General features: G+C 31.2%; 1 protein-coding gene, 1 long non-coding RNA gene and 1 pseudogene across 2 annotated transcripts; 2 read left to right on the top strand and 1 right to left on the bottom strand.

Moving 5' to 3' along the window:
* Positions 1-302: 302 nt before the first annotated feature.
* Positions 303-1,353, bottom strand: LOC102662799 (uncharacterized). Its single transcript, XR_414383.4, has 3 exons — positions 1,302-1,353; positions 640-707; positions 303-397 (listed from the first exon to the last, which is right to left on the bottom strand). It is a non-coding gene; the product is annotated as an uncharacterized lncRNA (long non-coding RNA).
* Positions 1,354-4,670: 3,317 nt separating this feature from the next.
* LOC100812736 (WAT1-related protein At1g68170-like) lies at positions 4,671-7,228 on the top strand (annotated as a pseudogene).
* Positions 7,229-10,452: 3,224 nt separating this feature from the next.
* LOC100813274 (WAT1-related protein At1g68170) lies at positions 10,453-12,523 on the top strand. Its single transcript, XM_041015447.1, has 5 exons — positions 10,453-10,755; positions 10,879-11,128; positions 11,407-11,565; positions 11,674-11,825; positions 12,154-12,523. Exons 1-5 carry the CDS (start codon positions 10,616-10,618, stop codon positions 12,338-12,340), a joined length of 888 nt encoding a protein of 295 aa, XP_040871381.1. The 5' UTR covers positions 10,453-10,615; the 3' UTR covers positions 12,341-12,523.
* The last annotated feature ends 1,650 nt before the right edge of the window (positions 12,524-14,173 follow it).

Raw genomic sequence — 14,173 nt, forward strand, 5'->3', positions numbered from 1 at the left:
TGCTGCCAGAGCCATATCTTTGTGAGTATTTAACAAAACCACACCCTTCAACCAAAATAAGGGAAAATATTATCTATTCAGTATTGCCATCAAACACAAACACACATAAAGAGACACAAAAAGAAGTAACCCCAGAATAAAAAACTATGATGCCTCCAAACATTGAAGGGAATAGTAAAAAACAATACCACTCATTACACCAACCAATTCATACTTTCCTCAAGAACAATTATGAAACTGAAGCATGGAAACCAACCCCTCGCCCCCATGATTTCACCCCCATCCCCTACCCAGTTTCCAGCTAATATCCCATATAGGTAGGAAACATACCACGACTTTGTTTCTTCTCATCGCGCATAAGATAAACATCTTCAACCCGGCCATATTTTGAGAAAATCTGATACAAGAGAGAGTGAGACACCATCAATTAGTTTCATGTTAATAATAACAGTAAGTTTAACATGATACTATAGAGATATTAAATATTTATTAGAGAAGTTAGCAATTCATTAATCACAGACATCAGTTCCCTTGTGCCTAAGTTTCCCTTGTGCAAGACAATAAAATAAAAAATTGTCCCATTGAAAATACTTGTATAACAGTCTCTAGTGTAAAGTTTGATTGTAGCAGGAAACATACTTCCTCAACTTCCTTTACGGTAGCCTGTTTGTTCAAAGAGCCCACAAATAATTTGTACTCAACAACACCTATCATATAAATAAATTAATTTGAATAAACATGAAACAATCAGTGCAATCATCAGATGACTAATAACAATGATGCACTAAAAAATACAAAAGGCACATCCATGCATAAATTCTTCCCCTAGAACAACCTAATTTTCACAAAAATTATCTTCAGAAAATGTTCAGATGAAAATAGTATTGCTAGTTTTTTTTTCTTTATCAACTAATTACTGTTCAAACTCAAAAGTAAATTTCACTAGCAGTTTTAAATATATTTTGCTAAAATAATAAGTGAAACTACTACAATATATAGGAGGTTTAGAACATAAGAATAAAATTAATAAAAGGGACAAGTATAAAGTCCCTTACTTCATCACAAGTTTCCATGTGTAAAAGATGTTTCAAACATTTTATCATATTTCATAAGGTCCACTCATGCAGAAGATTGACCATCAGGCCAGAGAACTCTAGATACGTTTTAATTTGTAAAGAGCAAAAATTACAACCATGATTATGGATACCTTAACAGTACTCTTATTTAGGTCTTGTGCATACGAAACATCTGGCAGTAAGAATTTTCAAGCCTATTCAATGTCAATAAATATAAATAGTTACCAAGGCGTTCCCGTTCACCATCAGCATATCGCACTTGGATTGGACCAACACCCTAATCATAAGATACAAGTGTCAGAAAATCACTAACTATAAGTCGTCCTCACTATTTACTATCTAGGATTCAGAAACACAACTCACTCCAGGAAGAGTATGTTGATTATGCAATGCTCTAATTGCCTGATCAGCTTCTTCGGAGGTAGCATATTTTATGAAACAACAACCTGCATAACAAAGATACTTTATACCAGTTTCATTAAAATAATACAACCCCCCACCCCCACCCCGCAATAGGTATCAATAAAAATAGATCCACAAAACAAGAAATTTGGCAGAAAAATGATAGAGCAAAAAAATTGTGGTTCTATATTAAACCTTTTTTTGCTTAAAAATAGTTAGCAGTCACAAGCCCAGATAATCAATGGGTGACAATTACTGTAAAAAATTAAGGCCATCATACTCAGTCTTTTACCAATTACTCATCAAACAAATGACATTGATTCTTCTGGTGTATTTTGTAGCAACTATTTGGGAGAAGACAAGAGACTACAGAGAATTCATAAAGGGATAGAGCAACCAAATTATATTTGAACACATAGTTTTTCATAAAGCTTCAAAGCCAGATGAATCCAAAGATTAAGATCTCATAAAATTTTCAGCTGACCTCCAAGATAATCTCATCACAAGCGATGTGGCAAAAATCATCCAAGCAACAAGATATCACATTATAGTTCCACAATAATCATATTAGAGTATACTTGATTCTATATGTCTACCTTCTGATTGTCCACACACTCAACCATGGCCAGATTTAGAACTCCACCTGCATAAAGTATGCAAGGTTAAGATTCACTTGATACAAGGCTATTGAAGAAAGGAACAACTATAAAATGGCATTCCCTGCAACTTTATAAACACATTCATATAAAATGGCATTCCCTGCAACTTTATTTGACTCAGTCTTCGTAGCCACCTAAAACAGGCAGCAAGTGTAAAAATTATCAGTCTTAAATTTTAGAAGAAATGGCCATCAACAATAAGCAATAGTAGATTAAAATTCATTATCCACATAACATATTTGGTAAACAGCAAACAAAATCTAAGAATATTGAAATGAATGATCTAACTCTTGATTACTGCAACAAGTGGTTAACACAATTTATTAAAAAACTTAGCATGGCCAGTTACTTACAATACAAGACCCCTCTCGGGCTCTCCTGATTACACATACAAGAAAAAAAACCAAAGATTTTTAAAAAATCTTCAACTTTAAGTATATTCCACAAAGTAATCATACATTAGTGCAAAACCAAACTGACCAACCTTGCATTACATAAACACTTAATAAAACATCTTCTGACCAGGGCCACCCAAACACAACAACATCCAAAATCACAATTTAAATTCGTTCAAATATGTTTGAACAGGGTTTACTAAAAGAAAAAAATATATAGTAAAGCCACCAAGCTTTAAGGACAGAGGTCGTCTCACCAGGAAGTTTCCTAACTCATCTCTTGCGTAAAATTTCCTCTCTTATGTCCACAATTTTCTCTTTATAACCCTACATAATATTTTAAAAAAAAAAGACATTGAGGTCAATCACGGGGGAGATTCAAAATGATGGGACTCAAACGCAGACTTTTAAAAGCTATTAACATTTAATCCCTTACCTGTTTCAATTCTTGCTTTACTTCATGTCATACACGTTCCATGAGGGACCTCTCATTCTCTATGGAAATAAGAGAATCGAATCCCATGCTATCAGGACCATCCAAAGCATGTCTCAAACCAGATTCCTCTTATTGCAAATCGATCAATTGAATCAACCAAGCTTCAAAACTAAAGTTACAATGAGAATAATAGCAAAAATAGTTAATACAATTGGTGAAACTGAAAATATCTCAAAGAAACTCATTAATAATAAGCAAGGATTAGTACGTTTAATCAAGGCATGGAAATGGAATAGAAGAAAGAAATTAGCGTGGTAGCGAGAAAGGAGTGACAAACTTGGACTGAGAAGTAATTAGTGAGAGGGGATGAGAACAAATAATAATTACACAAAAATGTTTTGCATGCGTGAGTGAAAAACAACCCATGCCACTTCATTATTGTTTCGAATATCAGGTTAGTGTAGCACATCCCCCACACATATCATTCCCTATCACACACATAAACAAAACTAAATTATTATTTTACTAAAAATAAAAATAATAACAAAAAAAATCTACTCAGAGTAAAGAAGAGTTCACACCGAAACATCGAGAATGATAACATCAGGCGAAAGTCGAAAAAGCTCTTGACCCACGTCTCCTACCAGTTTGAGATTAGCATCTCCAGACTCACTGCCAGAACCGCAACCGTCGTCGGTTCCAGCATCGCCATTTCCACCGCCAGCAGGAGAAGCAAACGAAACTGCGGAGCTCGCAGCGCGGCGTTCGCGGGGGCAGTCCACGAAAGGATCAAAGCGAGGACGGAAACGACACGGAGCCGAAAGAGCACGGAATGCGCCAGCAGTTGCTGTTGTTAAAGAACCTAACAAGACATTTTAGGTTGCGGTGGAGTAAGGCATACACAGACGTTCTCTGCCAGAGAGAGAAAGCGACAAAGACATACACAAGGCTACAATGAGAGAGGGAAAATGAAGGGTCAGCGGAGAAGATGAGAAGATAACATAAGAGAGAGAGAGAGAAAATGAAGGGCGAGTGTGTAAAGACATGTCTATACAAAGAGAGAGAGAGAGAAAAATGAAAAGTCAGTCTATACAAAGACGTGCTGTAGAAAACTGTCGTGCTTACAAATCAAACAAAGGCGGTTTTTCTAAAACCGTCTTTGTAACATGCTTATCGACTCCGGTTTCACAATAACCGTGGTTAACATGTCAAAAAGTTTGTATAAATTTCGAAAATGCCACCGCGAAATTTACTACATCGCCTTTTTAATAACCGATGTAGATTTGACGATGTTAATTCTTGTTTTTGTAGTAGTGTAATAATAATAATAATAATAATAATAATAATAATAATAATATAACTTATTACATTACTCAACGAGAATATATTTAAATCCCCATATAACTCAACGAGAAAATATTTAAATCCCCATAAAACTCTACTTTTTATTGAAAAATAAGACAAATTAATTCTCTTGAGATGCGTCACTATAAGTTTTGTCCTTAGTTTATTTATAGTAAACTAAAACGAAATGCAAGCTTTTTTAACCTAGAAATAATGTGATCGAGTATTATTAATTTCCTATATATATGCATTGCTGTGTTGGCTTTTGGCAATGATATGCATGTTCTATATATCCTTATATTTCTCTTTTTCCTTATTCAAATTCAAACCAGTATATTACAGCAGCTAGGCAATAAAGATGAAATACACATGGAAAGGAGTGCAAGAGTTGAAGCCTGCCATGTTGATGGTGCTAGCGCAGGTTGCAGCTGCTTCTGTGAATGTGCTTTACAAGCTTTCCCTAACTGATGGAATGAGCTTTAGAGTAGTCACTGCCCTACCGTCACATTTTTGTAGATGCTTTCTCTCTTTATTCTCTTGCTCTTATTTTTGAAAGGTGCATTCACAGCCCGTAACTTCTTTTGTTTTCTATTATTAAGAACAAAATTTGTGATTAATTCTTTGACCCATGCTACCTTAGATAATGGCTAAAATTAAGATGATGTTTTTCTTTCCCTTTTTTTATATTTCTATTTTGATATTTATAACAGAAAGAACAGGCCAAAGTTAACATGGAGGGTGCTCTTGATGTCATTATTTTGCGGCATATATGGGTATGGTTAAACTCTTCAGTCTTCAACCCTTTGCCATGGCCATGAGGTTTTCTTGTGCCTTTTCTTTTCCCGCGTATCTGGAATATATCTTCTTCGGTCTCAAATATAACTAAAAAAACTAATTAATTAAAAACCTTAGTTAATATTATTTAATTTTACTAATCTACTCATTTTAAAAAATTAGCCTTTATTCTCTAAATTATCCTTTACTGAAACTTAAGATAAAAAAATCATTGAAAATACAATTTGAATTAAGTGAAAGGTATTATAAATATTTTTTTGGTCTCATATAAAAAAGTAGACATTTTTTGGTTTTAAAAAATGCCAATCAAACCTTTCATTTAATTGACATTGAATTTTTAATAAGGTATTATAGAGCTTATTTTGTTGAATATAAGGTGACACAAATAAAGATTAATTTACTTATTTTTTAGACCAATATATATGTGTTTATATATATATATATATATATATATATATATATATATATATATATATATATATATATATATATATAGATAGAGAAAAAAAAAAAAAATATTTATGTGTGTCTGTATATTGTGCATTTAATAATATGAACAGAGAGAGCTTGGTGCGCAACCTTTATTTCATTGGTTTGGCGTGGGTATCAGCGACATTTGCTACCTCCGTTTATAACCTCATTCCTGTGATCACTTTTGTCTTCTCCGTTTTGTGCGGGTACGTAGAGTCATCACTCTTTACAATTACCACAGGTATATATATTTATTACTTTTTGTCCTTACTCAGAAAGATTATTACTGAACTTGCACAATTATTCGCAATAATTTATTGCATCCAGTAACTCTTTCAACTGTTTGTAGCTTTGAAAATTTGCGAACCCCATCAGGGAGGGTCAAAGTGTTGGGAACTATAACAGGAATTGACGGGTCAATGCTGCAGACCTTTTTCAAAGGGTTAGAAATTGACATTTTGACTTTGCACATAAATATTTTTTCACAAAAATCAAAATGGCCACCTTGGATCATCGCATGCTGTTTCTGGAAGAAAATGGCTAGGTGTTTTATGTTGTCTTGGAAGTGTTTTTAGTCTTTCATTATGGCTCATCATTCAGGTAATTAAGCTTCCTGTTGTTATATCTCAGTACTTAAAGAGAAATATATATTTCATGGGCACTCAGTTGCTAATTGAGAAAGAGAGAAAAAAAAAAATATAAGTATAACATGCAATAAGATAAATAACATGATTAGAAGAAAGCGATAAAAAAAAATGTTGATGAAATATATGATGTGTTAAGGGTTTACCCTTATGGCCTTATCTAATTATAATTCTATTTGTTGGCAAAAAAAAAAAAAGTGTAGTTGTTGTTGTTGATGAATAATCACTAAATGGGACAGACTAAGATGAGTAAAGATCGAATATCCAAGCCATTACTCAAGTACAGCGCTGATGACCTTAATGGGGGCAATACAAGCCACAGTCTTAGCCCTATGTGTTGTGAAGGATTGGAGCCAATGGAAGTTGGGTTGGGATATTAGGCTTCTAACTGCGGATTTTCTGTAAGTTAAAATTTGCATTAATTGGATGGTGAACTAGTATACTAAAAATTAGTAATTACTAAGAAACCAAGATGTTGTGGCAGGGAATTGTGTACTCTGGATTAGTGGTTATTGTTACTGCATGGTGTGTACGGATTAAAGGTCCATTGTATGCATGTGTTTTCAACCCTCTCGCGCTTGTGATAGTGGCTATTTTTGCTTCCATATTTTTTGGATGAAAACCTATACGTTGGAAGGTATGACCAACATTTCATTTAAGAATTGATACCATTGGCACCATTAATACGTGCTACAAATATTCTTGAGCAAACCAGTTGTTCGGGAAAAGTCTTGGGTAACTACTAATTAGCTTGCTTATTGTACTGCAGATTATCTCATAATCATGTTCAACTTACTATTTTATGATTTGTTTTTATGAAACATGTTCAGTGTAATTGGAGCAGTGCTAATTGTGTGTGGCTTGTACATGTATGGTGCTGTGGGGTAAAAGCAAAGAAATGAGAACGGTCCCTTACTTGACGTCATCAGACAACACGGAAAATGTTGAAATTACGAGAATGGATCATGACAACAGTCAACAATACTACAATAGCCACACCAATTAATATTACCCTCTGACCCATTATAATTGGTGTGTAAGAATTTTTTATTTTAAAATAATTATTATTTTAATTTTTTATATTTATAAATTTATTTATTAAAATAAATACTTATTTTAATAAAATAAATAATTTTTTGTTTTTTCTGTGTTTATCTAAATTATTTTTGCTTTTAAAAAAATAATTTCATGTTTGAAACACTCAAAAAATATTTATTTTAAATTTTTTTTAATTTTAAACAAACCCACCCGTTAATAATTGACAATAAAATTTATAAATGAATTAATTATAATATAAGATTAATTTTATAAAATTATTTTTTTCATTTATTTATTACTTATTCTTCGTCTGCATAAATTAATTTAAGACCATAATTATTTTGACTAACAACATGGATGTTGTTAGGATTGTTCATGATGAGTCTTCATAAAGTGGACTTGATTGACTGAATGACATGCATTGGCAATAATGGGATAATAAAAGACATCTATGAATGGCTCTCACGAAATAGATGTAGTTTCAGTACGTAGAATGTTGAAGTGCTAATTAGGATATGTATGGTACACTACAGTTCCAACAAAACTCAAGCAACCAGCATTTTAACTTCAGCAATTTCTTTTTATGAAATTTATTACTTTTTCGTAGCCATAGATGTTGGGAGATGCTTGGTTCATTTTGCACATTATGATCTTTATTATGTATGGCTACACCTTGATGGTTTTTCAATTGCATGTACTCTCAGAGTTCTGATATAATAGATCGGATCTTAATCAAAATGAGTAAACGTCAGGCCTTGCATGCAGGCCATTTTTTTAAAGAAGCAAAAAATAAATTTATTGATGATTAAGACGACTAATTAGATTGATTAAGCACAACCCAAACCCAAACCAAGACATACAAGAAAAGGAGCCAGGCAAGGCCCAAAATAAATTAAGCCACCAGCCCCCATTTAATTTTGAAGCTTAAAAATAGAGATTCAAATTATATTCTTATAATAATTTTCATTTTTCTAAAAATCTTAAAGCTCCTTTTAAGTTAAATTTTATTTGATAAAAAAATAAACTTATTTAAAATTAATTGTTTCACTCAATAAAATAATATATTGATAATAAATATTATATTAAATCAATTTAATTAACACAAATTTATTTTAATGATAACAAAAGTACATAAAATATTAAAATATATAAATTTTTACTTTTTAAAATGTAAAAATTATTTTAATTAATAAAAGATAATTTACATATATTTTAAATATATAATATTAATAAATTAATTTAAGCATTAATGACATATATTATTGTTCCAAAATATTTTATAAGAGAAAAATAACTTAATAAAATAGAATTCAATAATGCCAATATACATTAAAAATAATTTAATAAATAATTCAAAATTATTTTAAAATATATTATTGTAATTAAGAAATTAAAAAGTAGTTATAAATAATGAAAAAAATAGAAATTCAAATTGAAATGAAAGAATAAAAAAAATTCAAATAAAAATTTGTTAACTATAATAAGTACTTATTTTAGTAACATTCTTTTATTTTATGTAATGTATACATTTGAAATTATTTATATAAATAGAATTGAGTAATGGTAATATATATATTAATAATTATTTAATATATAATCTAAAAATCATTTAAAAGTATATTTAAATTTAAAAAATTACAAATATTTAAATATCATAATTTTAACTAAAATATGTGAGAATTATTTAACGGGGAAGCCAATTAAGCACTCAAATTACATTGATTCTTTTCTAAAGTGTACGTCTTTTAGGTCAAGTTGGGATTTGAAGAGCTATACTACATTTATAAACCATCTAAAGCGTTGATAAATTTCACTTAAAATATCTAACTATACTTTCTAAAATCAATTTTATATTACTATCATATAAATTTCATTTTCAAATTTAATTTTTATTTCGAATATACATGTTTAACTCGGTGACGTATGTGCATACGTGTGTATAAATATTAATATTTTCTAACTTGGTATCCATTAAATTAAATGTTTATAAAGTAAGCTAGATTTTTTCATCAATTTCTTTTTCCCAATTTTAATCACTTTGTAAAGAGGGTCATGTATACATAGATACAGATACGTTGAACTATAATGTATATTCTCTCTCTCCCTCCACCCACATATATAATATTTCTTCTGTTCCAAAATAATAGTTAGATTATTATAAAAAATAATAAATAGATAAAAAATAATAATAATTTTAGAAAATTAAATTTTATATCATCATTAATTTATTTAAAGATTTCTTTATTAATATTATAAGGAATATAAATGAAAAATAATAATTAATGTTACATTAAAATTAAAATAATAATTATTTTGAAATAAATTTTTTTCTCATAATTATAATGAGATAGAGGTAGTATTAATAAAATTACTTTCAGACATGTAATTACACATAATATTAATTATTATAAATATTTTTTGTCAAATACAAAGAAGCTGTTAAGGATTTGAAAAGCTAAAGATAATTTTATTTACCACAAGTGTACACAGATTTCAACACAATACACGAAGCCTCCCAATAGCCATTCCACCATGAAGCCTTGAAAAACCACCCTGAATATTTTCCATCATTATTTGGGGGGGGAAAAAACTGCTGTAATTGAAAGAAACTAACTATTGGGGATACTTACTATACATTGTCAAATGAGTATTAAATATACGGTTCAGAATGAGCTGTGTACTTTCGAAAATGTAATAAAAAAAGGCTCTACGCACTTGTTCGCAAGAAACTCCGTTCTCGATCCTAAACTTTCTCTGTTTCAATTCCTTCGTGAAACTCAACCAAATTACAATAGCCAAGTAAAGATGAAGAAAGTAATGCAGGAGTTGAAGCCTGTCCTTCTGATGGTGTTGGTGCAGCTTGGATATGCTTCCACGAGTATTCTTTTGAAGTTCGCCATAAATGATGGAATGAGCATTCGAGTAATCGTTGCCTATCGTCACATTTTCGGGGCTGCTTTATCATGTTCTCTTGCTCTTTTTTTCGAAAGGTGTAGCATTCTCAATCCCGTAACCTGTTTTGTTTAATTTCTAATCTTATAAGAACAGAATTTTGGTTGTTTCACCCTATGCTAGGGCATTACATAAAATAAAATCAAAATGATGGGTTCTTATTTTTTTGTTCTATTTTGATATTTAATGCAGAAAGAACACGTCAAAGTTGACATGGAGGGTGCTTTGGATGTCATTTTTTAGCGGCCTATTTGGGTATGGTTGATGTAAACTCTACGTTCTTCTTCACCCCTTTGCCCTAAAATGATTTTATTATGATTATTTGGCATGTATAGTGCTAAAGTAATTGTATAATAATTTAAATTCAGATATTAAAATTATTACTTAGCAAAACTATTACTATATGTTTATTGATAATATAATCAGAGGGAGTTTATTCCAAAACCTAGCTTTCGTTGCGTTGGCTTTGGTATCAGCAACGTTCCAAGTTGCTATATTCAATCTGGTTCCTGCAGTCACTTTTATTCTCTCCATCTTGTGCGGGTACGTAGTCACCACTCACCACTCTTCACCATCACCTTCTTCATGTGATCTTTATTTTATTTCATTTATCATCGATAAGAGTTTTTTTGCTGAACTAATTGCAGCAACTACATATTTTTGTAGCTACGAAAAGTTAAATATGCGAACCGCGGCAACGAACGCTAAGGTGTTGGGAACAATACTAGGAATTACCGGGTCAATGCTGCTGTCATTTCTCAAAGGGGTAGAAATAAATATTTGGAAGGACATTCACATCAATCTTTTCCATAAAAATATCAATAGTCAGCTAGGAACATCGCATGGAAGAGAATGGCTAGGTGTTTTATGTGGCATTGGAAGTTGCTTGAGTTTCTCAATATGGCTCATCATTCAGGTTAGCTTCCTATATATTGTATTTATCGCTACTCACTACACATGTTTTCTCATATATCTTAAAGGCGTGCAAATACTAATCAGTATGTTATAAGGATACTAGTTAAAGAAGTAAAAGGAAAAAATATGTTTTATTAGGATGCATGAAAATACGCTCTCGCTCTAACATGATTTCCAATAAAAACTTTTACTCGGTTAGCAAGATCCTATCTAATCTTGTATGTGCCACGGTTTGAGGGGTTACCTTTTGCCATTGATCCCTATATATGTATGCTACAGGCTAAGGTGAGTAAGGAATATCCAAGCCATCACTCAAGTACAGCGTTGATGACCTTAATGGCAGCAATACAAGGCGCAGTCTATGCCCTCTGTTTTGAGACAGAATGGAGTCAATGGAAGTTGGGTTCAGGTATCAGGCTTCTCACGGCACTTTATACGGTAAGCTAATTAATTTCATAATTAGTGTTGGATGGTGAACTATTATTATACCAATAAATCAATAATTAGTTAATGGATAATTATCATGAGACTAAAATTTTGTGGCAGGGAATTGTGGCCACTGGGTTAGTGAATATTGCCACTTCATGGTGTGTACGGAAGAGAGGTCCATTGTTTGCATCTGTTTTCAACCCCCTTTGCCTTGTGCTCGTGGCTTTTGCTAGTTCCCTGTTATTACAAGAGCACCTATACTTGGGAAGGTATGCACTATGACCTAGCTTGTTCATTTAAATTTGAATAGCAATAATGTCACAGTAACTTGCAAAGAAATATTTCTTTTGCATCATTTTATTTAAATAATTATTTCACACCTTGTTCGGAAATATTATTTGTATAGAAGATATATCGATGATTTTAATTTGTGGTTGCGATCCTGATTATGGTTTTACCAATATTCTTGACATTGTGGAAAAATGCCTAAGATGTGACTGCAATTGTGGTTGTCATCATATTTTAAAACCATATAGAAGATTATTAGGTTAATTACTCTTTAATGACTGTTTGTTTTTCTGAAACATGCATGTTCAGTGTAATTGGAGCAGTGCTAATTGTTTGTGGTCTGTACATAATGCTGTGGGGGAAGAGCAAAGAAATGAAAACAGCAACTCACATGGTATCATCAGACAACACCGTAGGAGAATTTGGAGTGACTGAGGCTGTTGTCGTGTCTACGACAGACAATAGTGACGACGGCAGTAAATGTCAACATCAATAGTAAGACTAAGAGCAATAATATTGTAACAGACTCATGAAGTATAGACATGCATGGGAACGGGAAAGTTTCAAGACCTTAAATGTTAAGTATGGGTGTATGCGGATGGCACAGGATTCGAATAGTCTAGAGTTCTAGAGAAAAAAAAAAAAACTTCAGCAAAATTCTTTTTGTACTTCAATCTTTTAAGTATAATTATTTTTTTGTTAAACAAAATTCAATGGTTTTTGGTTTGCAATCATTGACTATTGGATAAAATAAGTAATTCAACTTTACTTCTTGATTAATAATATTAAAACACGAGAATAAGAACTGATAACAATGGAGTAATCTTTGACTCGGCTTTCTATTGCAATGTTAGAGAGGGAATATGAACTTAAATATAGGAATATTATTTAGAATAGAATACATGATTCCATTACAAAATGATGATCTTCTAAAAAACATTTACAAAATGATGAGATGTTTCATATTTTAATAATAAATGTAATATTAATACCAAAAAAACACATATATATAAAGAGAAAAATATTTATTATTTAATTTTTAGATTAAATTATAATTTTAATCCTCTCACTATATTTTCAAATCCGTGATTTTATTCTTTTAATATAATTATTTTTCTGTTCAAAAAATAAAATTCTACGATTTTTGACTCGCAATCATTGACGATTGAACTGGATGAAATAGGCAATTCAACTTTGTTTCTTTATTAATAATATTAAAATATGAGAACAAGAACTATATATATTAACAATGGAGAGTAATCTTTGACTCAGCTTTCAATTTCCGTGTTATTCATCTCTACTTAAGTGAATGGGAATGCTTCTGGATAACATTACATGGCGCCATGGTGCATGTGCTTCCTGAAATTTGACCTTACAAATGGAAGATTTTGAAATGTCTACTCTTTTGGCTTTTTTACACGCTATTCTTCCCACTTTAATTTGCTAGCTTGCTGATTTGGTATAGTCTTATGCCTTTTTAGTTTTTGTGGGAAATTTATGGTTGTTCACTTGTTTAGGCTGCTACATGGGCCTCTGTATTTTTGTTTTTCTTTTTTTTGGTTATTGGGACTGAGTCGGTACCTTTCTGTAATTGCTTGGCTATAAGATCAACCTTATGTTCTTTTGTTTGGGTCTTGACTTGATCACTCCTTATGATTATAGTGTAGCAAAGCATGGGGTTTTTGACAATTTTTATGGTCAATCAAAATATATTGGGTTGATTTGGTTCAAATCATTGAATCATGATAAAACAAAATATATTATATTTTCAAATTTTTATTTTTAATTATTGTCCATTTTATATGAATTTTTAATTTTAAATTATTGTAAGGTAAAAATATTTATTGTTCCACGATTCTTTGATAGCCAATTTTATGAAATGGTACGACTAAACAAATTAAATGATTATATAGTATTTACTAGTTTTTTCGTCTATTATAGTATTTTTTATTAGTTTATTAATCTGTATGTGTGGTCTCTATACTGAAAGTTGCATTTTCACAACAAAAAAAAAAAACTGAATGTTTCATCGTAAATGATTATAGATATATAAAGATAAAACTAGATGTGTAGTTCATTAGTTAATTTTCGTCAATAAAGTTTATATTCCATTAATTGATAGATTTAGCCAACACTACCTTGCAGCTAATTAAACCGACAGTAATTATTTTAATATGTAAAAAATTGAAGTGTTGCATCCACTTTGCGTTTGTTTTGCATTGGCCCTGGCGTCACCAATAACATCAGTGTCGAACCCGACATTACCGTGTCAACAGTGATTCATGCTTTTAGTTTTCTTGAGGTGTTTGGTGTTGAAGAGTACATGAAC

This window comes from Glycine max, chromosome 5 (assembly GCF_000004515.6).
Source record: "Glycine max cultivar Williams 82 chromosome 5, Glycine_max_v4.0, whole genome shotgun sequence".
Taxonomy (NCBI): Eukaryota; Viridiplantae; Streptophyta; class Magnoliopsida; order Fabales; family Fabaceae; genus Glycine; species Glycine max.

What these genes read in the sequence shown, in the direction of transcription:
- LOC100813274 (XM_041015447.1), top strand. Translation starts at nt 10,616, where the DNA reads ATGTTTATTGATAATATAATCAGAGGGAGTTTATTCCAAAACCTAGCT. An exon ending in CAATATGGCTCATCATTCAG is followed by an intron (nt 11,129 to 11,406) that starts GTTAGCTTCCTA and finishes TGTATGCTACAG; the next exon opens with GCTAAGGTGAGTAAGGAATA. An exon ending in GAGCACCTATACTTGGGAAG is followed by an intron (nt 11,826 to 12,153) that starts GTATGCACTATG and finishes ATGCATGTTCAG; the next exon opens with TGTAATTGGAGCAGTGCTAA.